Consider the following 26205-nt stretch of genomic DNA (forward strand, 5'->3'; position numbering starts at 1 on the left):
CACCAAGTGAAAGGAATGATTGGGTCTCTTCTCATCCTTCTACTTCATTTTGCTTCCCTGTTCGATTTTGTTTTCTTTCTCTTTTATTTCCGGTTGCGAGTCATCTAAGTCTCTGTGGTCCCTCTATATCAACTGGCCTTTAAAATATTTCGATTTGGATTGACTGATACAAGTTGATCGTGGAACATCTTGTTCTAAGTCACAATCTTTTCATCCAGAGTCTCGAGCGGGCAGGTATATTTTTCCATTCATAGGACTTCTTTCTGGCTATTCTACTATTGTTCCATTCATCTGCCACAGTCCCTGACTCTGTTGGTTTCCATATTGGGCATACTTCACATTTGGAGAGCCCCGCAGTCTAACATCTAACATAAAGCAAAACGCAATGTATGAACACGACAGCTTCAGACTGCAAATCTAGAGCTTAACCTCTCCGGCCTTCAATGTCTCCCACTGGTCTATCTCGAAGGGGAGATACCTTTCCTCACCAGCTGGGAGCCAGTAAAAACTGCCGCCCGTGCCGTTCTCCTTTATCTTGTCCAGGTTAACTCCCTCTGATCTCAACTTTACCTTCTGTAGCTTCATCGTCCCCGTCGTCTCAAGGCTAGACACAACACGCAGGAAAATCGGCACAGCATATCGAGGCAACACTCCAGTTACGTACTTGGCTAGTCTAGCAATGTCGAACGAACCAAGCGTCACGCCCTCCGCCAACACGATGGCTGCGCATCCAGCTCTCCCGTCTGCATGGGGAACCTCAACACCATAGACGTTCACTTCAGCAATCTGATCGAATTTCCCCAGGACATCGCTGACTTCGTTTGTGCTCACGTTTTCGCTCTTCCACCGGAACGTATCACCTAGACGGTCGACGAAGTAGAGGCAACCGTTCGGGTCTAAGCGCATCATATCCCCTGACCTAAACCACATGTCTCCCTTTCGAAACACATCTCGTATTCTCCGCTTCTCGGTCGCTGCATCGTCTTTGAAGTATCCCGCAAACACTGCATTGGGTGCTGCGGGGTCCATTCTGAAGAGGGCCTCGCCCTCCTCGCCGGCTTTGCATATAATTGGGAGCCCTTTCTTATCTAGCTGGATTTCCCCCGTTACAACGTCTATTTTCACCCGCTTTTCATTATCTCCATTCATCCAATGCCAGAGCAAGCCCCGCACTCCAATCGCACCGCGCCCTAAATCTCCTCTGTTGGCATTGAAGGTTGACGATATCCCGTCACTGGCTGCATATAGTTCGTTGATCGTTTCGATGCCAAAGCGCTGACGGAAAACTTCCCAAACATCCGGGCGCATGCCATTCCCCCAGGCCATTGTTGCATTATGCTTCCTGTCCAGCGGAGATGGAGGTGCGTTTATCAGATACCGGCACAGCTCTCCAACATACTGTACAATATCGGCCTTCGACTCGCAAACTTCGGGCCAGAAAGTCTTGTGGCTAAACTTGCGACCGAGAACCACGGTTGATCCAGCATACAGTGATGGGTTGAGACAAAGTCCGTGTGCTGTGCCGTGATAGAGCGGTAGACACGTATACATTTTCGTTCCTGGCTTGAGATTTAGGTATTTGCTAACTGATCGAGCAGTGATTAGTTCCTTCTTTCGAAAAAATTTTGTGGCCTTGGGTAAACCGGTCGTTCCTAAGCATCAAGGAAAGTTTAGCAATCCTACAAAAAGAATTTCTATGGAGGCCATCCGTGTCAGGTTCATACCGGATGTATATATCAACAACGCTAGATCATCCATTTGAATCCCTGCTCGCCTTTCCTGTGGGATAGGTGTTGTATCTTTGAGTGAGGAAATAAATTCCGTGTCATAATATATCGTCTGTGCATTTGCCTGGCTAAGCTCCTCCTCGCAAGGTTTTACCAAATCCTCTGTCCCTCGATCCGCCAGCAAGAACCTCGCCTCACACAACTTTACGCAATGCACCAGTGGTGCTGCCGTAAGGTTACAATTGATGAACGACGGACACGCAGCTATAGACTCCAGTCCGTACCACAACATGAGATATTCAGGTGAGTTCCCGCCGTCCAGTGCAACTAACTCGCCCCGTTCTATGCCCAGATCGTTCATTAGCCAGTTCCCGACCCGATGAACGTCCTCAAGAAACTGTTTGAAGGTCCATGAGCGGCCCTCAAATATAAGAAACACATTATCACTGTTCGCTCCATGCGCATGATCCTCCAGGAGATGGTACATGAGAGTTTTGTCCTGTTGCCACCGCTCTGTGGCAGCTTGGATAGCATCCTGTGCTGTGACAGCAGCCGATCCGCGGGCGAGGTCATGGCGGATTAGATGTTTAGCGTCCAGATAAGCAGCTGCCGCCAGCGTACCGGCCACTGATGCGGCGAGTGTGACTAGGTTGAAAATATGATATTAGCACAGAGTGGGAATGGGATATGGGGAGGGCCGCTTTCGCAGTTAGCTTACGTGACATGATGCGAAATCTAGATGTGGGTTTCGGCACTGGTGCTGAAGACGGAGAAACAGAAAATTTCAAAGAAGCAATACTCAGAAATCCAAATTGGAAGAAAAGATATAAATACCCATTACCCAGCTGGATCCAAACGTGTTCTTCTACTTTCTCCGGAAGCTTGTTGGATGGCTATAAGCCGCTTCGGCCTTGCCAAACCAAGATAGATATGTTGCATTCCCGCTTCAAACAATTCACCGGCTACCTTCCCAGTCTATATGGAGTACGTTTCGCCGCACCTCGGTCTGGCAATTGATACTACAATCACCATTTGCTAAACGGTGCAGCGCTTCCCCAATGAAAGCTGCTAAGCTTCGCTCTGCGAACGTAACTATCTAGGTCTCCGACCACATAGCCATTTTAACCGAGGCAAAAACTTCCAACGATCAGCCTTGTCAAGCGCTATAGAAAGAAACCCTAGCGACACAAAGGGAGAAACACAAAAACAGAGTATAACCGATCTCCAATGTTTCCCGGATTCTCGTCCCCCGCATTGGTTTCCCCGTTCATCCTGGAATTGAGCGTGCGGAGCAATTCATTCTAGTGTCTGGGTAACTAACTTTAGTGGGGTAAAATCCAAGAAAGTTGAGAATGAGAAGATTAAACAACTGACTTCCTTCAATTGAGACAAAACTATCCTCAAACTAACCTTGAACTGTGGTGCTCATATTCCATTTGCTCTGTTGTCATCTTATCCAGGACTCACTACTTACACAGCTTTGATACTGTGGCCTCAAAAATAAACACAGTCTTCCACTTAAATTCATTAAAATGCAAGAGAAAACAGAAAACACAACTGTGCTCTGAGTGTTAATCAATTATTAATATGGAAGTCCCTAGCTGACAAATCCAACTTGATTTGATTCCAAAGAGTTGAGAATTGTGAAGTTTATGTCTGCCTGCTGCTGCAGAATTATCTAGTATAGGGAGCAGGGTTTGAGAAATCCAAATGAGTCAATGATGGGGTTTATATAAATGCATCACCTCTCCATCTGTTTCAGTTGGAAGCTGTAAACCAGTACAATTCTACTCACATCACGTCCACCTTTACGAACCCAATATTTACCCTCAGTCCTCCATCATGACCAATCCCAAGTTCTGGTACTCGCCGTCTTCATGTTCTCTAGCCCCACACATCCTCCTTCGCGAACTGGGCTTGGAGGCAGAAACCATCCAAATAACGGATTTTGTCCCGCGAAGCCTTTGGCTCGATCAATCCCAAGCTCCTTGCCCCCGTCCTCTATGTCGACCGCGAAATCATAACGGAGGTATCCGCTATTATAACCATGTCTTCCCATCTCTCTCCTGAACGAAATGTGTTGGGAAAAACACCCATGGAAATTGTCAAAGCATACGAGTGGATGAATTGGCTCACTTCCCAGCTGAACGCTGGGTTATTTGGAATGCTTTTCGGACCTGCCCGCTTTACCGATGATCTTGACGGGGTAGATGGAATTAAAATGAGCGCGACGCAGAGGGTACAAGATGAAGAGGGTACAAGATGACTTTGCGCTTCTTGAAAGCAAGTTAAAAGGGCTATACTCGGTTGGAGATTCGTTTACGGCTGTGGATTTGTATATGCTTGTTTTTATCGGTGGAGCAGATTTGTTGGAATCGACATGGAAAAAGGTTATCCGAAATATACCGCTGCGATTGAGAATGTGGCGACCAGAGATTCTGTTGTTAAAACACTGAAGGAGCTCGACTTGTCTCAGGTGTTTGAAAAAAAGGTTTGACAAAAGGTTTTATACTGAGAGGCAATATGAGGATTTTAGAAGAAAGGATGCATGGAAGTAATTTATTTGCTACTCTGAGGTAGGATCTCACTGATTTTGTTTCAAGAGTATCCAGACAAATGAGAGTCAAAATATAAATAGAATGTTCCAACCGTTTAGCGGCAAGGAATGGCGACGTCAATCAAGGAAACAACATAAATTAGGTTTATGCTTACCAGTTCATAGGATGAAAATTTGTATTTCCATATGTGTTTTGGTTGATTCCTGGGAAGTTTAGCTTGCCGCAGACGATATTCGAAGGGAACTTTCCATCTTCATGGGCAGCCCAGCATCCGTATATGCGAGTCGAAACCAAGTGTGTCAGTTTTCTAAAGTATCACGAGTCACCAAACCCTTGGAGAGGGATTCCTAGCTGTGTCACCCCGGGCCTTTCCCGTGACGAGCTCCTGCCTATTAACCACCAGAGCATCTAATGCAGTATATCGTAATGACTTAAGCAAAAGTCCTGTTTGATTGTCTAGTTCATTGTCACCCATCTGTTGTTGACGAGGATAGTACGGCGTCTCGTATGCGACATATTCATTGACCATCGCCAAAATTATGTGCACCGAAAAGGATGTTTGACCTATGGCGAATTCGCACCCTCATGGGCATGTCAATGTCCGGTGAATGACGCTCAAACATTCTCTGCATATCAGGTAAGTCCATGGACGAATGATCCAGGGAAAATTCATAGATAAATATAGTTCATAACAGGGTCGACCAAATAGTCTGCTGAAAAAATCCTAAGCATTGACCCATATGACAGGGACAGGAAGTAATTCTTGGAAGTTCATATAGCACCGGATTAGAGCCCCTGGTTCGCCACAGATCCATAAAATTTCACAAACATGAGAGGGGTCCGCATGTTGAAAACCATGTGGGGACAAAATTGCAATCGACTGACTAAACTGATCTTTGGGCATATGGGAAAATTGAAAAAAACAGAGAGATATCATGCTCGTAATCCGCAGCAGCATCTCTAAACATATGTCTAGAAAAGGCTCAAACTCCAGATCGAATTTTGGAAATCTTATAGGCGTACAGCATAACTGCAAGAGATATCACAATACAGCAACCCGAAGCTATTGTCATACATTCAACTTAGACCACATGGGTATGAGGTCATTCGAATGACAGCAAGTGGCTTCCGTAGTCTGTAGGGCTGAGGAAATCCCAAAACTTGTGGAATGTTCATAGGAAAAGCAATTGTTGATTGTTCAGCCAAGGGCAACCGCGAATATTATTCCTGCTCTCTGGAATTGGTGAGAACTCCCACTATTCCAAGAGATATAAGATACAATCAACTGTGTAAACTATGAATTCTTCGCCTCATCGTTCAGAGTAGAAGCAGGAGGTTGAGGATCTTCCACTGAGGCTTCCAATTGGTGAGATGTAACAGGTGTGTGTCATCATGACATTTCAACAGATTATCCCGGAGAGTGACCAGAGGAAGAACTGGTAACACGACTGCGGCCACTCAAGACATTCAGTTTCAAGCTCATGAATATCTGATACATACCACCTCCTGAGCTGGTAAAGGAATTAACTGTTACTGATAAACTGAAAAGAAGTGTAGGGAGAAAAGATGACCAAAATAGACCAGAATTGATAACTAACTAGTTAACTAGTTAACTATTGTTAACGTTAATCGCTTAGTCATAGTTAACTAACCTTGAATGGAACCAACCCAAACTCGCCCTCCAGGAAACCTCACAACCTACTTAATATCGGATCCTTAATATAGGACAAGATATTTCAAATGAACACTTTCATGATGACCACTCAAGCAACAGGGATGGTGAGAGGTTTCGGTCCTCACTGTATCGGTATCCAATCGACTGGACTTTGCCATATTAGAGCCCCATATGAAGCTGCCTTGCCTTTCAACCGTGGGGAATGTCGGGGTCAATGCCTATCCGTCCGAGCTGCCGTATTCGACACAGGAAGATGCTTCTTGAGTTGTCTTCATACCTCAGATAAGTAAAGGGAGGTTGATGAGTGTCGACAAAGTCAATATCGCGTATCAAAATTATGAGCACTTCTACTTTAACTTTAAAGGGAGGGACAAGAATTTATGTCCTGGAGAACTTGTATTTTGAGCAATTTAATGATACATGTATATTGTTCCTCAAATACATGAATCCCAGCTACCAAAGGTGCCTGCTGCTAATCAATTTAGTTGGTCCCCACAAATACTCCTTATCCGGATTCTCGACGATAGATATGTTTGTTTGCGAAGCTTGAGGGCGGGAGGAAAAAGACGTCCCCACCCAATTTCTAGACCAAAACACCACCCAGTGGACTTTCACTCAATGAAGTCCATACAAGCAAAATGCAGAGGGACGATCGTACGGTATGTGTAAATTGGATCGTGGCGAGAAAAGAGAAAGATCTTTACGTAGGATCATGCTGGTCATTCTAATCACCCTCACCTCACTACTCTAAATGAAGTGCCACTTTGATTCTGCGGAGACATTCTTGAAGCCGTTCCTCCTCGAGAGCAAAGGATATTCGTACCCATCCTTTTTCCATATCTGTGCCGTGATAACTTCCACCACCTCGAACCAACACCCCTGCGTTTTTCAGCCGAGAAATCATTTCTGATTCATCCTCCCACGTTTTTGCTCTTGGAGCCAGTCTTGCAAGTATGTTTAATCCTGCATTTATCGGGATGTATTCAATGTGGTGGCGGATGAAAAATGAGGTGATGAGGATATATGATTCTGCCAACCGAGCTGAGTTCAATGCGACCAAAAAGGGTAGTTTGGGTGAGGAAAGGAGTGTCGTTGTAAATATTGCGGATAACGATGACACCTGAGCATTGGATGCAACTGCCAGTCCAACGCTAAGATCTCTATTATCTTGTGTTACTATACAACCCTATTCTAGCATTAGCAACTATATTCAGAGACGTTGCTGGTGACTGGTCACATACCACTCGAAACCCACTCGCGCCAAAATCTTTGCTGATACTCCATATAGTGTGGATGCGAGACCGGTCGCACTGTAATAATTCAGTATCCAAAGCCAAGGCTGAGATGAATGGCTCGGGATCAAAATTATCCGCAATGGAAAATGAGGTCATCCCGTACCCTTCATCAGATATGAAGTGTAATCCCCGCTGCTGGCAAAATATTAAACAGGCTTCCAAGACCTCCAGTGGGTAGCATTGCCCGAAAAGGTTATGTGGATTTGTTATCATGAGTGCTTTTATTTTGCATGTGGCTTTATCCATCGCATCCTCTAATGCGGGTATCAGTTGCATTGTGAAATTGTTTGCGAATTTCCCCGCGTTGACAAGAACCGGTCGGACAGATGAACGAGCTCGGAATTTCGCCTCATCGCCGTCTATCCAAGTACTGCGATGTTAGCCCCCCGACCATCATAATATATACGACGATCTGATATTAAGCTTGGGGCTTGATGGGGGAAACTCACTCCAGTATGGTCCTGGCACTAACACACCGTCTTCAGGGTCGCAAATGTTATATAGCAACGCATCAAGGCAACTTTTTGCCCCTGGAGCTGTGACTATATGATGAGGCCTAACAGGTTCGTATGGATTAAAATAGTTGTTAAACAACTGAGCCAGGCTTTTCAGAAGTGTGGGTTCTCCGGCAAAGCCTTGTGAGCGGGAAAAGTGCTGATATTTTGATAATTAGCAAACCTCCTCCTCACCTTAGTCAGTTATAACAGAACGCTTACCTGGGAGTGCAATCCATCATTAACTGCTGCTTTACAGATATTGGCTAGCTCCTCTCGAAGAAGGCAATTTTCATCCGCGGAGAGGTCGATGTCGGAAGGGTCAGGACCGCTGCCGTCGATTATTTTTTTTCCTATTGAAGGTGTGATCGACGCGACATTGGATGAACCTCGGGCCGACAACTGCGAATCATTCATTTTGGTGACCTTTTTAACATGCGTACACGGAACAAATTCTGGAATTTTTCGACGAAGCTGAATTTTCCTTTCCTATCCTCCAGGGTAATGTTGGCTGTTTATATATTGAAATTTTTGCTCCAAGCATCAGCCCGAATCACCTGAGAGGCCCAACTGACGCTCCTAACCTTCTCCCGCTGCTTGCATTATAAAAACTTTGTTTATGTCTAATTCTGGAATTTCGACTTTTCTAACTTCTAGTTCAGAATTAGCACCCAAGTTTAGCCCGGATGATCTATTTCACGTTTAGCCCGTAAAGAGGTTGTAGCGCTGTCTGGCAGTTTAATTCTGCATTAATACGTCGGGCCCCATTGCATTTATCAATATCGGTTAACCTATTTCATACAAGGTACAGTACATTCATGGCTATAATGTATATACATCGATCATGTTTTTGTTCGTTAACGGTTTTAGAACTGCGGAATGATTTGACCGTCACATCTTCCTCCTCCGAAGGGTGTTATCAACCTTCTTCCTGGAAATTCGCGTCTTCGTTCGGAACGCCAACTAGTTTACGAAGTTTTTGAAACCGATTTCAATTTGCCCTAGTGTTTAGGTCCCGAAGGGTGGGAAAGGCTGAAATTGATCTCATCATCTGTGCCTTGTTCATGCAACTGGAGCTTCGCCCCAGATATCCCTCCCGTTGCTAATAATTGCATGGTACCAAAAACCTGCGGGTTCTCCGGCTTAGGAGCGCGGTTTGTTAAGTACGACTTGCCTATCCTGTCTAGACTCCAAATAATGAATCACCAGGCCCAACTGTTTGAGCCATGATATGTCCCATAGGGTGTTCCATTTTCTATCTATCGTATTATCTAGCAAAAGCAGGGCGGGGGGTGGGGTGGGTTATTTTGTAAGCCAAGTTAGTGCTGCAGCATAATTTGACAAGCTTCGGAAACATTCTGACTTCATCCAACGAGCTTTTGAATTGTTTACGGTCACTGTTGTTGTTGCTATTGCAGTCTCAGTTCAAGGAATATCTACTGAGTACGTAGCTAAACCTTCCAAGACAGTAAAATAGGCTGCTATCGTTAACATATCAACAAAGAGGATACCCAGGACACCCCGATCTACAGAGCCCATTACAAACGGGCCAAATCGCGTTGACTTCTAGTGACTTATTTTATAACTAACCTTACTTCTCATCTAACCGGGTTGTTGAGCCGAATTCAGCACTCGGGAATTCCCTTCACGACTGATTCCGCTACCCGTTTTGGGGCATTTCTCTTGAATCCACAATCAGGTGAAACTAACGTGGCAAGCCAATCTTGTTTCCTTACGACATGCTTTTTCTCCTACCCGAGATAGCGTTGATTTTTAGAAATACAAGAGTGCACGCCGGTCTCTTTTTGAACCCTAGAGCCCGGTGCTATTTGAGTTAGCTTGTTCACCGAACAGCCATTCGTCCAATCCCGAGTTTTTCGACACTAGACCGAGCCTTAGTTAACTTAATCCCCCGTCAGAATGCAGGGGAAACCCCTTCTCCCGAGAGTATTTGGTGAGGAGATGAAGAAATAACTTATATGTGGGAAGCTCAGTCCGTCGGGTCAGCCTGGCGAGCTGCGAACCTATCATCTCACCTTTATTGGAAGTTCATGGCTTCCTTCCAACTGCACGATATATCAATCGCAGCACCGCTGGATGCGACATTTGTCGTGGCATTGCAATTGCTTCTTCCAAGTTTCTGGTTGGTCCATCCATCCATATGAATCCGCATGACAAATATTTTGTTTGGTGCCAGCGAATAATTCACCCTCTCGTTTAAAGAGTGGAATTGGCAAACAGGAAAATCAAATAATGAAATTCAGCTGCACTGTCCATGGATGTAATCATGGTCGCATGGGATAACACGTTTGGCATCAAAGAGTTCCAAGGCTAACTCTGATGGCTAGTTAACTAACAGGTGGATCCTGCAAGGCCCAAATTAGGTTGACGACTTTCCCATTTGAGAGAATGCATAATGATCCTGCTACCAACATAACTCATCAGCACCAAGCCATCTTGTTCCAAAATGGCAAATGGACTCTGCAGCTTCGGCGACATGGAGGGATAGTTATTAGGGTGTAAAAATAAGCTCAATACTCCCGTATTATTAAACGTTTTGCGACAGTCATGCTCCGGGTCTAATGCTTGATTTCTTCTCCTCCCTCCTCCCTCCTCTTCTTCTCCTTCTACTGCTTCAAACAACCCAATCGCGTTAGGTGAACTGGCTTGAACGGCAGCAATGAAAATGGCGGTCAGGTTTCGACAATTTGTTTGCTGATATATGAAACCTGCCATTCTTTCTCAATTCTCTTGTTTCTGACGTTAGCTCGATGGTAGCGCTCGATGCGGACTCTGCATCCTTGTGCCAAGTATGTTTGCCCTACGGTGTACAGTTACGCCTTTTAGCTTTTCAGGGAATAATCATCCAGTCCTGGGGTTGGCATATTGAATATTTTGACACAAATGAGGGGTAATACACAGCATTCTGCATTTTGATTTGCACGCTTTATTATTCTGTTGTGCGAAATCAAATCAGGGACTTCATGGCAATGACGGCATATATGTCTTGCTTAAAAAGCTGCCATAGGGTAACTATGCTTGGTTTTATTCTATCTTAAACTTCCAAATCACAGTTGTGGCATCTTCAAGAAACCACGTACCTTCTGCTAGATGGGGCATATATACCTAGGTTAACCGGGATTCAAATAACTGCCATGCCATGCATTACACACGGTTCTCAGCTACCATCATCGGTGGTTACGCTTTGCCGATGGGATTGGGTTCTTTTCAGCGAATTGATTTCCTGTCAATCTGCCGCGCCTCTGGAAGCCGAATTTTGTTTGCGTTAGTCAGTCTACATGATACATTATCCGGAAGCCTGCTCCCACTTCCGATGCGGCCACGGAATCGATTGGCAATGGACCAAGCCAGTCTCCGAGAAGTCGGAGAGTATTATGTTTTGTCAAGTCCCTTGTTACTAAGGACGTTCCTCAACCCTTCACACTTATGTTGTTGCGTCAAAGGGAGAGCATCAAATGATATAATTTTTCTCCCATCAAATGAATAAAGACCCGAAGAAGTTTACCCCAAGTTTCTACGGAGTCCAAACGAAAAGAAGGCGGGCAATCTCTTATGGGGCTGGATAGTACAAATGGGGTCCGAAAGTGGAAGTTATTCGTGTCTTAAAAAACTGTCTCCATCGAATGTTCAACCATACCTTGGTTGATAGGTCTCAAGATTATACACCTAAGTTGTGAGAAGAAGCCAGAGTATGCAAAGATTATTCATGAGGACTCTTTCTAACTCTTTGAGGATATGGCGCTGAACTCCTTGGAATTTCCAAGGGCTCTTATAGTTATCCAACATCCAACTGAACAGCTCGCCTCGTGCGAAATTTAAAAGTCGTAAGTTCACTTCCCCCCCCCCCCCCCCCACGCATCAGTTTCCATTTGGTCATGTGGTCTTCTTGGTTATCGTTCCTCGAGCGTTGGGCTAGACGAATTGCTAAGACAATTCACATCAGCAGGGATGCACACCGGGATTTCTATATTGGCAACTTTTATAGCTGTTCGGCGGGATTATAACAGTGTATGCTTCATCCAATATCAAGTATGATTGACATCGATTGAGCCGCATCATTCGACTATTGGCTGACAGATAATGGCCAGGTGGTCCCTCTACGAACCAATTCCCGGACCTTTTTGGACTCCTTCCAACTCACTTTTGGAAATGTATTTTGTATTGAAATTTTTTTAGGCTGACCAAGGCTTCTATCCGCAGATAGTGGCACAGACGCCTAATAATATAACGAGACGAGCAGAGTGTGGCATATTGAACACAAAAGCCACCGTCGCATCTACTCACCGCCCTTCGCCGTCCGTCAATGGTTGAAGTCTCTTCTCAAAAGAATGAAGCAGAGAAGTAACCTCTACATTAGCAGAGCCTTTGCGGAGTATATTTGGTGGATGTTCTTAACTTGCTTTATATTTCATGGATACGGAATAGGGCAATGCTTCCAGTGCATAGTATTGGATATTGATCGTTGAGTAGAGAATATCATTGGGGGCAATTTTTTAGTTTGCAGAGATCCTGTGTGACTTGTTACTATTGCTGGATGAAAGTGATCAATACTTCAGATGTAATGGATTCTTAGTGCTTCATGCATTCCAGTCCCTCCTTCATAGGGCTAAGCTGCTTCTGAACATGAAGTGCATTAACATATATAGTGACTTGATAGGTATAGAAATGTCATGCACACTGATAAAGAATTTGTGTAAGTAAACATCCAAAGGCCAACCGGCAGGTATAGGTCCCAAAAGGGACTAGCGTGTCGTTTTTGCGGCTCCATAGCCGCGCGTTAAAGCAGTCTCGTGTGGCGGCTGAGCTTCATGATGGATGTTCAATCGATCAAAATCCGCCAATTCAATTCTACGATATCTGCTCATGCACATCCTGCCCTGCTATTCTATATCTTAGTCTAATTCTAATATTCTACTCTGAACCCCGAACTACCATACTCCCTCTTTTCCACTATTACATGCACCTTTTTCTCCTCACGCAAAAAGACGCTGGTCGCAATGGACAACGCCAACCTGTGGACTCGCCGGTCGAAGTAAGTACCTAGGTAGCTTGTTCAAGATCCTGAAGTAGCGTTTTGGACCACATGAGTCCTTGGTACTAACACCGGGTAGCACTAGCAAGCTGTCCCTTTCCACCTCCGGTGCGGACAACAAAGACAACAGTGGAAGACAGGATTCCTCTCGTAGCCATCCATCCAAGCGATTCGGGCCTGACAGTTCCCACAGCGGCCGCTCCAACCCTTTTAACGCGATATCTCCCCTCACCACAAACGCACCCTCACCATCCATAGCCGCTTCTTCTGCCTTTGGTTTGGGATCTGGTGCCTTTGCCTCCTTTGGTTCGGTGAAGACTCCCAAAACCCCAGGCGCATTTGACCTGAATAACTCAAAATCCTCCAGCGACAAACGAGAGACGCAAACAGAAAACGAAGGGGCGAATAATAAAACTGTGAAATCGAAGGATTCATCATCGTCCCTTAATAATAATTCCTCTACCCGTCCTACTCTAAAGGAGCATCCAATAAGGTCCACTTGGATTGTCTGGTACCGGCCTCCAACCCCCAAATACTCGGACTATGAAAAGTCTACCATAGCTCTTGCATCGATATCTTCTGTAGAGAGTTTCTGGGCAGTTTATTCACACCTGAAGAGACCATCTCTTCTGCCAGCCGTGTCGGACTACCATATCTTTAAGAAAGGAATACGCCCGGTCTGGGAAGATGAAGCAAACAGACGGGGAGGGAAATGGATTATTAGATTAAAAAAAGGGGTTGCTGATCGCTACTGGGAAGATCTGCTTCTCGCCATGGTAGGCGATCAATTTGCAGAAGCCAGTGAGGAAGTGTGTGGGGCAGTCCTGAGTGTCAGAAGCGGGGAGGATGTTTTGTCCGTCTGGACTAGGATTGATGGCGGACGAAACATTAAGATTAGGTAAAGTTGTTGGTGAATATCGGCCTGCGCGGACTGTGCTTGCTGCTAACCTTTCTTCCAGGGAAACAATCAAGCGGCTACTCGCTTTTCCTCCGGACACCAACATCGTATGGAAAAGCCATGATGACAGCATTGCCCAGCGCTCGGCCATCGATCAAGCCCGTCAGGACAAAGTTGCGGGGAATTCAGGTCATCACCAAGGCTCGGATCGTCGCCGTGCCCACAACCAAGATGACACCTCCGTGGATAAGGGGCGGAGCGCGGCATCGTGAAAGAAATATGTGGATATGGACAGTGTACAGTAGCTTTTTGCCTTTTTTTAGTAATTCCCCCCCCACCCCACACACACACACACACACTTATTCTTTTGAAGTTCTGTTTGTTCCTCCTCTAGGGTTCGGTTCGGTGGGTTTGCCTTCATTTTCTTTCTTCTCAAACTTTCTCTTTTCCCTTTTTTCCCCCATGATGCACTATGTCTTTTTTTCTGCTGGAAATGTCCATTCTGGAAAATTCAGTGCCGGAGTGAGCTTTGTTTTTCCTGATGAACCGGCGGATTTTAGCTAGCCCTTTTTCACTTTATGTGTCTCAAGTTTTATTCATCGATTACAAAATCCGAAAGGAGTAGGATGGCAGATATGATTGCCTCTTTTTATCTTCATGAGCATAATTGGCTGTTTAAATGTAGCTATGCTTATGGAACGATCTTGTTCAATATTATTAGGATACTGATAGTCTGAATAAAGAAATGATCCTGGAGCTCTGCATAAAACTTCTTCTCCTTAAAAACTGCCAATGAAAATACATAGTTGGATGAATGCATCTCATCTTGTTGATTGAATGTGTCTTTGCACTATTGTACCCAGCAGAACACGGGAAAACAAAGGTCGGTTTTAGTTGCGGCTATCTACTCACCCAGATCAACCACGCTTCAACCCCAACTCGCACCCACCCCATGCAACCCATAGTTACATGTATTCAACCCAATGCTTCCCCAACGGGCAACATTTCAGAATCAAATGGTCCACCTTACGAGCTTATGAAGTGGCTATCTAAGCTAATCCACGTTGGTTGGCCTAATCACACCCTCCCAAACCCAGCAGAAGCAGATCCGAAACAGGATTTTTCGCGACGACGGCGGCGAGACCGAGCTTATGATTTCGAAGATATCATAGTCCCGGCCCAGATGTCCGGTGTGAGCGATGAGCTTTCTCCTGCAAGAGGGCAAATGAGCAATACATTTCAGTTCGCACAACTGGGAAAGGTATGGAAACGATGTCTCCCTAACCGGGAACATGCACGCTGGATTTTTAATGACTGCTTAATTCTGGCCACCAGAGTAATTCCTGATGCTGATTTTCTTCCTCTTCTTCTTCCTTTATTTTAATGGAATATGCAGAGTTCTACCGGAATACCCCCTGCAAGCAGTTCGCAACGAGAAAATTCTCAACTTACACCTAGGTAGGTCTTCACCAAGGACGGGCGGCGTGAAGGTTTGCGATCGGACTCCGCAAATCTCGGTCTAAGATACCCGGTGCTAACCATGATACCACTACAGGAAAACAACATCACAGAGCGAAGAAGAGTTACAAGAGGAAAGGAGGCTATTTGGAGGCTCCAGGTCTGTGATATACCATCCTTATAGATCCTGGAATTGACAAACTGATGTGAGGGGGATTTAACAGGAAGGATCCAAACGCCGTTCGTATAATACCAGGAACATTGCCACGAAAAAGAGGATCTGGCTCAAATTTAAAGGTGTGATCTTATTATCTTTACAATAATGTGTTTACCTAGTTATTAATGGATCTGTTTGATACTTCAAAGGCCCTGGAAAATTTCAGCCCACGGAACACCCTCTCCAACTCCGCTAGAACACCAGTCCACACTTTTGGCGGGAGACACTCCGAGAGGCTTATCCGTCCGCTCTCGTACATACAAGATGTTGTGGCAGTCACTCAAGACGATGAGAAAGGAAACCATCCGCGCAAAAGGCAGAAGACTGACGATTCACCAGCTTCCGCGGACGTTATCGAGGTGAATGATGATGAATCCGTAATTCGCGTGGAACCTCCCTCCTCCGCCAGATCTAGGAACTTCGGCCAGCGATATTCGAACAAAACTCGCTCTATAAGTCAACATGACTGTACCACTCCTGAGTTCTGGAACGTTGAAGGTAGGGTACAGGATTTCAAAGGCAAAATTTTACGTGCTCCTGATTTGACTGAGGATGAACGATTCACGATGGAAGCCAAAGCGCAACGATTCGGAAAAAAAACCAGCCCACACTTTGCACGTACCGTGGGTTCGCATTTGTTACCCCCTACCGAACAAATGTTGACTGTTGAGCTTTCTCCGGTGGCTAAATTGGATGGTGCGGGGCCCATGCAGGCGGAGACGATGGAATCTGCGGAAATTCTCGAGAATTCATTCGTACAAACCGATGGCCAACGACAATCTTCTGACATACTTGACAGCCCAGATGAAATCCAAGGAGAGAAGACCATTCGTGAAACTTGGAGAAGCAACTTTGAGGGTCATCAAAATAGAATGCCTGGTGATATTAACCCGACCAACTTTTCCAGAGCGAAAAGGGATCGCAAACATGCGGTTCACAGGATTAGACTATCCAACCATACCCGGTCGTTTTCCGTTAGGTCATTTGACGACAGAATGCAGACTGTGGAGGGGAAATGCACGCTTATTGTCGACACGAGGGCTAGTACTTTTTCTATCAGGAATGATGACGATGATGATTCATCGCAGTCAAGAGAATTCAATATTCTCAAAATCAATCAGGTTTTGTATGGTGGCCCAAGGGCTGCGGTGAAGTTTCCCCTTTCATCGGGAGCAAGAGATGACATAAATATACGATTTTCAACCGAGAAGGAATGTTGGGACTACTGCATTTTGATGGGGGAATTGAACAGAAGTTCTAAATTGACTGAAAAAACGAGGTATGTTCCCTCAGCATCCTGAACGTCGGAGTTCGAGTCTGATGGTGGATTTAGTCCTTGGATGACAAACGCGTTTAATCGTGATGCTAATCTCGGTCGAAGGAACTGTCAACGTAGCCGCTCAAAACGCAAAAGCCCCCAGGATGGACAAACTGACACCCCCAATCAGCCTTCAAAGCCAACCAGACGCCAGAAGATTAGTGAGGCCCTGCTTGGTGGCGACGGGACGATTGGAAATTATTCCCGGGACACTACTTCGCATTTCCGCGGGCCCTGTAAGAACGGACATGTATTTTCACCTTCTCGGAATCATAGTCAACCAGACATAGACGATCCCCCAGCTATTCCTATCAAAACATTCAAACCTTCTGTGTGCTTGCGTATCACCCGCTCGCGAGCACACCAGCAGCCCTCTTTCACTGACAGGTATGCCGTTTCCTTCGTTCATTTCGAACTTAGCCGCTGACTAAATACTGGGATCAGTGACCATGAACCATCACCCTCGCCCTTCCGGAATACTCGTAAATGGACAAAGTAAGTACATGGAATTGTAAACTTCGCACCAGTAGAGTTAACACTGTGTCCAGGCCACTTGTTTACCCGCCTCAAGGTAAAAAGAAAGCTGAAGTGGAGTTCCACGATTTGGAGCGCCTAGGCGATGGGGAATTCTTAAACGACAATCTCATCGGGGTTTATTTGCGTTTTCTTGAGCATCACATGGAACGGAATAGACCCGATCTTGCTAAGCGTGTTTACTTTTTTAACACCTACTTTTTCGCAAGCCTGACAAACACTCCTAGAGGCCGGAGGGGTATTAACTACCAGGCGGTGGAGAAATGGACGAGGAGCGTGGACATATTCAATTATGATTATATTATCGTTCCCATCAACGAAAGCGCTCATTGGTTTTTGGCCATTATATGCAACCTGCCTAGCCTCTGTCGCGCAGAATGCAAAAATGAGAACATAATCGACGGGCCAGCCCAAATACAGGAGAGTGGTAGTTTGAGAAATCGAGAAGGGGGAGGAAAAGTCAAAGTTGAACCGCAACCCGGAGCCGATACTACCATTGGCGTGCAGACAGCACAAAATGGTAAGGGCCAAATCCTCCGCAAACGTTTCTTTTCAATGTCCTTATCAGATAAAGTTCCCAAGACAGAAGTCCGACAGAACGAGCCAAGTCGCTTGAAGGAGCGTGAATCTCCGGACATTAATGACTGGCCGGACGAGGAAGAGAACGGACCGTCCCTCCCCATGGTTCAACCCGAGGATGAAGAAAATATTTTACAACAATACGATCGGCCCAAACAACTACAATCTGGTAAATCAAGGGATTTAGGGCCCCCAAGAAAGAAATCGGCCCGAAAGTCCCAATTTGACTCAAAACAGCCCATCATCATCACTTTTGATTCATTGGGATGTCAGCGATCCCCTACAGCTCGGATCCTCAGGCAATACCTTGAGGAGGAAGGGAAAGCGAAAAAATCACTTACCATTGACCCGAAAAAAATTCTGAGCATGACTGCTCAACAGATACCGCATCAGCCTAATTTTTCTGATTGTGGACTGTATCTCTTGGCGTATCTTGAAAAGTTCATGCACAATCCAGATGAATTAATTAGGAAACTGGTGAACAGGGAGATGAGTGAACAGAATGACTGGCCGCTAATGAAATCTCGAGTTCTTCGCCGGCGACTTCGGAACTTTCTCCTCGCCTTGTACGACGAGGCGGAAGGAGTGGCGCAGGAAGGAAGTAAGTTGGTGAATGTGAAACCTCTGAAAATCCTCCTGGGAGACTCTGTACACTCTCCAAAGGCATCGCCGGCTAAGTCTCCTGAATGGAGGGGGGAGCAACATGGATATGAGGAGAACCCAAGCCCCAAAGCCACCACGCCCAACACTAAAGGGAAAACGAAAACAGCACATGGTGTTGAGAAAGAACCACAGCATGCTACACCAACACGATTCTCTCTTTTGCCTCGTCAAAATGACCAGCAAAGAACAACAAAGATCACGAGAGTTATTGGAGATGATGCTGCTCAGCAGCACACAGCCCAGCCGATGTTTTCAGGAATTTCGGCATCTGGATGCCAAAATGCTGCAATTGAAGATCCGCCTGTCGAAGTTCCCAGAACTCCTTCACCAGATATGGTTGGGATGAGAGTGTCACGTCTTTCTACTCACAAGTCGAGCCCAACTACACGCTCTCAGGGATTACCCAGCCACAACCAGGAGATATTGGACGGAATTTAAGAAAGGGATTTTTGCGAGCCTATGGGCGTAACTGGAGACGGAAGTTTACCCGAGAATGACAACTTTTGCAGGTCATTTGCAACGTTACGTTCTGTCTGATGAACCAATGGTTTGCTTGTTAATGGCATGCATATTGAAGGGAAGAATTAGATACGCATTTATGCTCATTTCATATTTGCTTTTTGCATTCCTTTCGTTCTCTTGTCAGTATTTTATTTTTTACAGGGCGGAATAGGCGTCTCCTTGTCGGTAATGGATTGGCGGGAGTAGATTACATCCTTTATCAAATTGTTTGAGCAAGAACCAGGTTAATTTTTGTCATAATTTACTTCTGCATGCTGACTTTTACACCGTCTCCTTCTCTCGCCTCTTTCCATATGTGCAACATGTTACTGAGTAGATCTCATTCTACTTGTAGACGGAGTTTCAGTTTTCTGTTCCATCAAAAGTTAACCAGCACTTCTCAAAAAGTCGGCAGAGTTTGTTTCACAACCAAACACGCCAAGCCATTCTAAAAGGAGATGTAGAATAGCCGCGTGTTTATTAGATAAGAGTTTTGCCGCGAGACGCGGAACTGACATATCTGGCCCTGGCCCCCTGACAATCCTTATATGGATCAGCAAAACAGAGTTATATCGGATTGTTCGAACATTTCTCTTTCTCATTTTGTCGGGAGCCCGCGTTTAGAGGGTCGTCCTTGAACCTTTGCAGCTATGTACTCCGCTCTCAATCGTGTCCAGAACGTCTTCGGCTTCTTCACTACAGTCGCATTCGTTCTGGGTGCCTTAACGGCGCTGACAGCTGTATTTAGTCCTGCAAATCCGGTTGCTAGTGTTGAGGTTTCGAATATACAAGTGTATGCTTTTATTCTGCTCTCTTTGTAGTCCATTCCTATCCGTTGGGGAATATGTGAGTTATCAGATGCTGGACAAATTTTCGCTGATTGAATATCCCTATAGAATCCATGGGCGACCGCATTATTATTCCACTAAACGGGAAGAATATGCACAGATCAAATTCGATCTTGACGCGGGTAAAAAATTCCGAGCTATACACATACCACATTTCTACATTTCCCACATCTCTGGATTGCGTTCATTTTGCGCTGTGGAGATGGTCAATAGAGCCCCTTCCATTCACGAGATGTTCCGCACCCCGTCTCCTCCACAAAGCTAACAGGGTAATTTACCCCGAATATAGATCTAACCTCTCTGTTCAATTGGAACACAAAACAACTCTTCGTCTATGTCCTCGCCTCGTACCCCACCTCCTCCTCGTCAGCAAACATCACCACCGAATCCATAATCTGGGACACCATAATTCCAGCCACTGAATCCCCCTACTCCATCCCCGCGCTATCCCGCCGTTTATTCCCTTCAAAAAAGTCCAAATTCTCCAGATCTTCCAAAAACACCTCAACCTCCAAGAAATCTCAAAAACCTGGCCTCATCCGCCTCCGCAATCAGAAGCCGAAATACCAAATCACAGATATATCGGGCCGCCTGGCATCGCGCGAGAATGCGCAGTTGGTCGTGGCTTGGAACGTCCAGCCGTGGATTGGTGTGCTGATGTGGAGTCCCAGTAGTAAAGTTGCGGGCAATATTGGTGGTGTTTTGGGTGGAATTTTCGATGTGGCTTTTATTACTGCGGGGAAAGGCGGAAGGAGTAAGCCATTTAGTTTTCCGGAATTGAAGGGGACTAGGAGGAATGATGAGAGTAAGAAAGGTCCGAGCTGAGTTGGGTGTCGACTAAGATGGTGGAAGTATGTGGGTGGAATGGAGGTGGGACCGGTTGTTGGTTCGAGGAAATCTGTGGTTTATCTGTCCCTTTGGCGGCTTTTTACGCGTAGCATTGATTTAACTATAACTTCTCCTGGCTTTGTCTTTCTGGGACCCCCTCATATCATTTGCCGTTTATATATATATATTATTTTATTTTATAATTATTTTGACGAAACCAATTTAGAAATGAACAGTAACGTGATATGCTATACGAGTGCTCTAGTGAATTCATCTAGTAAAGATTTTATCATTAGTTCGTCACACGCCCCATTTGCCAAATAACCAATGCTAAAAATACAAATTCAAAAGCCATAGGTGAGTAGGTGAGTAGTTGGTTTCTTGTTCAGGAACAAGGAATTAAACCATACTATACAACGTTTCTCCTTCTCCATCCATTCGCCTCTGATATGCATGAACCGGGCAAAGTCGTATCAGGTGTGTCCCACGAAACATACTGTAATGTACAATGTTTTCAGATCCATAACGGAAAGTGGCAAGCAAGAATGGAAAATCACGCCCTCAGCGATTTTGCAAAATGACCAAGACGTGTTTTAAAGCTCAATCTTCGCCAGCGTCATTAACCGCATACCCCAAGCTTTTCCCCTCGAAACCCTTAAAAGGCTTTCGCGCATATACAGATACTACTTAGCTCAGTGCTCACAGACGGCGAAGACCCTAGCAGAAAGCTTGGGCAAAACCTGTCTCCACATCTATCGTGTCCAGCCCGACTCTTGCTGATTATGCGTTTCCGGGCTGGAGAAATATGTCGTTGCTGGAGTCGCTGGCATTCCTGGTGTCGCTGCGGTCTGAGGTGGCGGCGGAGGATAATAGAACTCAGAATTACTCAGATCACCGCCACGTTGAATCCTCTCTGAGAATATTCCTGGGGCCCGATAGCAGGCCATACGGCCTTGGTTCCCTCTCCCGCGCCTGTCATAGTAGACATACTCGCAGTAGAAGGCATGGATATGGCCAGGGAAGTATCTGGGCAAAGGTAGAGCGGTGGAGAGGAAAAGTTAGCGACTGCGCTAAGATGGTCTGTATGTATGTACATACAAAAGTTTGGTGTAGAAGAAAATATGGAAATGATATGGGTTGTGGAGCGAAAATGAAGGTGGGAAAAATGGAATTGTACACACCCAAGTAATGTGAGGCAGACATTGATGAGGAGGTCTGGAGAGCATCCGCTAATAAAGAAAACTCCTAAGGGGGGGACTGTATTTAGGAGGATAAGATATTAGTATCATATCGTAACCACGGATGAGTGATTATCAAGCGTTTAGGATGCAATGACAATGCCTAGTGCCACAGGCATAGATCGAAGTAGATAGGATATTCTGTTCCGCTGTGGCGTGGTATAGGAATCGGTAATCTACTTACTAAACATCGTGATAATAATCAGGCAAACGGCAGTTACAGCGTCCCCTGTCATGGTTGTTGCTTATATCCTCTTCTATTTCAGGTTTTTCTCTGTCTCTCCGTCTTGGTTAATTCCAATTATGTCTTCCTTTCCGGAAGCGGTTCCCTGGATACCCCCCAAGAGAGTTCTTCAACACCTAGTTGAAGAATGGAGATATATCACGCCGTCCACGGGTTGCCCTTTGATAACTTACTGTCCACGACGCACGACGTGTAATAGCATTTTACTGAGTGACCTCAAGGATATAAGTTGACAGGGTCCAAAACACGGTTAGAAATTTCAAGGAGATCATCCAATCCGGAGACCTCCCCTAGCCTCCGAGGGGCAGAGAGAAATCGGACGAGGGAATCGGAAAACGAAGGATATAGGGGAGGCGAAGTGTGAAAAGGCGGAACCTCGACGAATATAAGAATGTATTTGCCCATAATCTGTGGTTGTCGGAGAAAGAGGTTTTAGAAGAGAGTAAAGCGATGCGCCGGATTAAATATAAATCGTGAATAGGGCGAACAAGACGCCGACAAAGAAGGAGCAAAGGGCTGAGTGTTGTTTCCAAGTGAAGTTTCCGAACGCAGCAGCTTCGGTGGGTGACGTCATGATGTTATCAACAGGCTTATCGCCACGTGATATCACCGTATGATAAGAAGGCCGGAGATGCAAATAAATGAAATAATGACGATCTGTGTCACTAAAAAATGAACTGCTATATCCATATCCAATCACCTAATCCTTTGTGATCTCCAATAAGCAGACAAGAAAAAGACGCCCAAAACCCAAACCCTTCGAGCCCCATTAATGAGACACAATTTGATGCCTGGAAAGAATAAAACAACATGTCTGGGAGGCCGCATAGAGTTATGATGCGGCACACTATTCCCAAGATCCAAACATTTATACCACACCCCTTGTCCAATGAGTTATAATAAAAATAAGATGGAACCCCCCACAGGAACATTCGAGTGGCTGAATGAAAAAAAAAAAAAAAAAAAAAAATGTGTGTGCAACGCCATACACCCAATTTCACCACTAAAACCAAAAAGCCCGTAATGCTAACCCCAGGACTCGTATGCCACTGATATGGCCACACCTTGATTTGTTCCGTCCTCCTCACTATCCCCATCCTCGGGGAGACCGACCCCTTCCTCATCCGTGTCAATGTCCTCCCAGTCCCCGGCAGACGTGGGAGTTGGTGAAGAGTCGAAAATGTCGCCTATGTCGCTTCCTAGCATATGACGTCCTGCTTCAGCCCTTTCCACAAGCATTCGAGCAAAAGCGGCTTTGTCTTTTCCGCGAATTAGAGGCGGCCCTTCGTCGGATGAACTATCACCATCCGACGGTCCTGATGCTTTCCCGGCCTCATTGTCGCTGCCTCTTTCGGTTCGAACTTTAGCTCCGTTGGGAAAACGGCAGGGGCAGTAACCACAGGGACACACATCACTGGATGGTGGTGTCCACGGTACTTCCAAATTCGGCAGTCGTTCTGCACGTGTATCCCTGCGGGAATTGAGAAAAGGTTCACAGTTCATAGTGAGAGGTTCAGAACTCGGAACTCTAGAAAAATTGGATTCTGACTTCTTGGTGAGATGGCTAGCTTGCCTCTGAAAAGAATCAAACCCAACCTCCTGGAAGTATTTCGAAATATACAGCTCATCCTCTTCGATCGAGTTTGTCCCTGAGAATATCGCATTTCTTGATGCATGGAGGCCTTGATGTGGATCTCCACTCCCTTTCCCCTGAACAGATAAATTCGTCCCCCGCCAATAGGACCGTTTTCCCCAGGGGCGATACCGCATTTCTAGATCTTCGTCGCGTTGGTCGTACCGGGGTGGCATGCCTAACATGTTAACAATATCGTATTGTAACCTCTTGTCACCAGATTCTGTTCGAGGATGGTTTGGGAGATCAATTCTCGTTCGTGGGAGAAGTGTGGAACCAAGTTTAGGGGCTGTTTTAAGAGGATGAATGTTATGTGGTGAGCGTCTTTGGCGGCGAAGAGGTGGCACATTCAAACAGCCCTCTGAAGGCCCAGGAGGAGAGTAAGTAATCCTCTGGCCACTTGGGCCCTCATCCACTTTTGACACAGAATCAATATGCACTTTAGCCACCATTAGAGACGGCTTGATGATAAAGCTGTCGAACGGCTGTTGACTTAAAGACCTCCTTTCACCGGAACACATCTCGTAAGCTGATAACGGCAACAACATTTGCGTCTCATCTGGACAACCAACAAAGGGAACAGTCGAGCTCATAACTGGATTTTTGAATCTCTCAAGGCTAGGCCTAATTTGCTGCAATGGTCTCCATTCTAGTGGTGACGGGATGGACTTCGTATTCTGGCTGTCCGACCACAAACGCTCGAATCTGTAAAGTTGGTCGGGATGAGTTCGTGAACAATTCCTGCTCTTGATATTGATCGTAACCCTGGCTCTGACAGTCTTCTCGAATCTGACGTTCGTATCAAAATATTCCAGAGCTGTTGCAGTAATCATTATCCGAAGGGTGTATGTTTCAGATTGGTCCCTTGAAATACCATAGGCCAAGTGGGCATCCGGATAAACAACGCATTCCTTAGAATCAGAGCAGAATGGAACGGTCCCGCTAAAGCCGGATATTGAAGCATCCCACCGTAACCAACTGGCAGAGGACTTGTAAACAATATGGGGTGGCTCCAAATCAGTTTTAGCCCCACTACTGATGAAGGTAGAGTTGTATCGGGGCATTAAACGGAATTCGTGTCCTTCGGAAGTAATAGGGTCGAATTGCTCAAATGACAGTACATCGGGAGCCCAATTCACCTCGACAGGAGTTCCAGATATATGGGTATGGGTTATCGTGTTTCTCGAATGTTTACCTAGGTCTAAAAGTTTAACTCCGATTCTAAGACCGCCAGTTGCGATGAACGAGTTATTTCCAACAGGAGGGTAAACAAAGCAGTCATGACAGCGAATAAACTGTGCAATTGTCTTGTAAATATTCCCCATCGACGCCAACCAATGATGCATACGACGATGTACCTTCCAGCAGTTGACCATGGCCGTCGCGATATCGATCATGTTAACTGGCAAATAATGCACACCGTCCGAAACTTTGTCTTGTTGTTCATGTTCACGCTGTAGTTCAAGGAATGCTCGGTTTTCTATTTCATGCTGTTGTTCTAAGAGTTCAAATTGATCGTGTAACAAGTATCCAAGGACCATTCTAAAGGTTGTCTCCCAAAATAGTAGTTCTTGCGCTTTATCTGAAGACAGGCCTTTCCATGTCTTTGTTATATCGACGTTCACAACTCTGGGCCCCCCATGATGGCCGCCAACGACTGAATCTGGGGTTGGATTTTCTGTTACTCCGGGATAAACTTGCAAGCGTGGACGGTACATATCAATCATGCTGCGACAGTCAGGAAATGAGTTGCCAAAAAGGGTGAAGATGGTATTAGATGTGGACCGCGCAGAACTAGGAGGGGATGGTTGTATTGTGGCCTGTTCTGTCAACCTTCTGCCAACATAAGGTGTCTGCAAGCACGCCAATCAGCTATTATAAATTTTTCTCTTTTGTGAATATTGAGCTCGTGCAACGGGAGTCAACTAACCTCACAATCACCAGCTTCATTAACTTCGCAAAAAGCAATACCCACAAACGGGTTGCGATATTCCAGTGGAGGAAGATTGGAATACAGCAATGAAAATCGTCGGAAGTACGGATGATATGACTGGAATTCAGCGGTAAAAGTTTGAAGCGGGGCCTTTGATGGATATCCGTACACCTCATGATGGGGATCCATAAATTGGCGTTTCTCTGGAGTTGAAGGCACTGGTGGAGCAACGACAGTGTCCAAAATGATATCGTGATATTCATTGGGCACGTCAAGCACAACTCTAGGAGGACTGTGCAAGCAGGTTTAGCTAAAACTTGATTCAGTCTTTGAGGAGACAGACGATTCTTACTCCATTAGAATAAGCAATGGATGCAGATGACAAATGTTGACCACATATGCTAGATTGGGAAGAAATTCTGTGGTATAATCAGAAGTTTGGTATACTTGAAGAAAAGAAATAGAAACGGGGTTTTCGAAATGTTTGCTCGTTGAAAATAAATATCCACAG

The 26205-nt window shown here is 45.5% G+C and overlaps 8 protein-coding genes across 8 annotated transcripts; 4 read left to right on the forward strand and 4 right to left on the reverse strand.

Annotated features, from left to right (window-relative positions):
* Nucleotides 1–417: 417 nt before the first annotated feature.
* On the reverse strand, nucleotides 418–2452 carry PAAG_04313 (fatty acid transporter protein; the record flags this gene model as incomplete). Its single annotated transcript, XM_015845236.1, has 3 exons — nucleotides 418–1652; nucleotides 1725–2372; nucleotides 2446–2452. 3 exons carry the CDS (start codon nucleotides 2450–2452, stop codon nucleotides 418–420), a joined length of 1890 nt encoding a protein of 629 aa, XP_015699462.1.
* Nucleotides 2453–3569: 1117 nt separating this feature from the next.
* Nucleotides 3570–3993, forward strand: PAAG_04314 (hypothetical protein; the record flags this gene model as incomplete). The annotated part of the gene is made up of 2 exons (XM_015845237.1): nucleotides 3570–3756; nucleotides 3839–3993. The coding sequence occupies 2 exons, from the start codon at nucleotides 3570–3572 to the stop codon at nucleotides 3991–3993; spliced, it is 342 nt and encodes a 113-aa protein (XP_015699463.1).
* A 2709-nt stretch (nucleotides 3994–6702) lies between these two features.
* On the reverse strand, nucleotides 6703–8166 carry PAAG_04315 (hypothetical protein; the record flags this gene model as incomplete). Its single annotated transcript, XM_015845238.1, has 4 exons — nucleotides 6703–7146; nucleotides 7202–7614; nucleotides 7705–7909; nucleotides 7972–8166. The coding sequence occupies 4 exons, from the start codon at nucleotides 8164–8166 to the stop codon at nucleotides 6703–6705; spliced, it is 1257 nt and encodes a 418-aa protein (XP_015699464.1).
* Nucleotides 8167–12767: 4601 nt separating this feature from the next.
* Nucleotides 12768–13972, forward strand: PAAG_04317 (eukaryotic translation initiation factor 4E-4; the record flags this gene model as incomplete). The annotated part of the gene is made up of 3 exons (XM_002793999.1): nucleotides 12768–12802; nucleotides 12882–13700; nucleotides 13762–13972. The coding sequence occupies 3 exons, from the start codon at nucleotides 12768–12770 to the stop codon at nucleotides 13970–13972; spliced, it is 1065 nt and encodes a 354-aa protein (XP_002794045.1).
* A 680-nt stretch (nucleotides 13973–14652) lies between these two features.
* On the forward strand, nucleotides 14653–18907 carry PAAG_04318 (hypothetical protein; the record flags this gene model as incomplete). Its single annotated transcript, XM_015845239.1, has 8 exons — nucleotides 14653–14961; nucleotides 15097–15158; nucleotides 15256–15322; nucleotides 15387–15455; nucleotides 15525–16654; nucleotides 16709–17080; nucleotides 17138–17188; nucleotides 17242–18907. 8 exons carry the CDS (start codon nucleotides 14653–14655, stop codon nucleotides 18905–18907), a joined length of 3726 nt encoding a protein of 1241 aa, XP_015699465.1.
* A 713-nt stretch (nucleotides 18908–19620) lies between these two features.
* PAAG_04319 (hypothetical protein) lies at nucleotides 19621–20643 on the forward strand (the record flags this gene model as incomplete). The annotated part of the gene is made up of 3 exons (XM_002794001.2): nucleotides 19621–19763; nucleotides 19867–19940; nucleotides 20108–20643. 3 exons carry the CDS (start codon nucleotides 19621–19623, stop codon nucleotides 20641–20643), a joined length of 753 nt encoding a protein of 250 aa, XP_002794047.1.
* Nucleotides 20644–21398: 755 nt separating this feature from the next.
* On the reverse strand, nucleotides 21399–22120 carry PAAG_04320 (hypothetical protein; the record flags this gene model as incomplete). Its single annotated transcript, XM_002794002.1, has 3 exons — nucleotides 21399–21672; nucleotides 21828–21903; nucleotides 22069–22120. The coding sequence occupies 3 exons, from the start codon at nucleotides 22118–22120 to the stop codon at nucleotides 21399–21401; spliced, it is 402 nt and encodes a 133-aa protein (XP_002794048.1).
* A 1034-nt stretch (nucleotides 22121–23154) lies between these two features.
* PAAG_11841 (hypothetical protein) lies at nucleotides 23155–26051 on the reverse strand (the record flags this gene model as incomplete). Its single annotated transcript, XM_015847418.1, has 3 exons — nucleotides 23155–25614; nucleotides 25692–25986; nucleotides 26047–26051. The coding sequence occupies 3 exons, from the start codon at nucleotides 26049–26051 to the stop codon at nucleotides 23155–23157; spliced, it is 2760 nt and encodes a 919-aa protein (XP_015703010.1).
* Nucleotides 26052–26205: the final 154 nt, after the last annotated feature.

This window comes from Paracoccidioides lutzii (genome assembly GCF_000150705.2).
Source record: "Paracoccidioides lutzii Pb01 unplaced genomic scaffold supercont2.10, whole genome shotgun sequence".
NCBI classification, from domain to species: domain Eukaryota; kingdom Fungi; phylum Ascomycota; class Eurotiomycetes; order Onygenales; family Ajellomycetaceae; genus Paracoccidioides; species Paracoccidioides lutzii.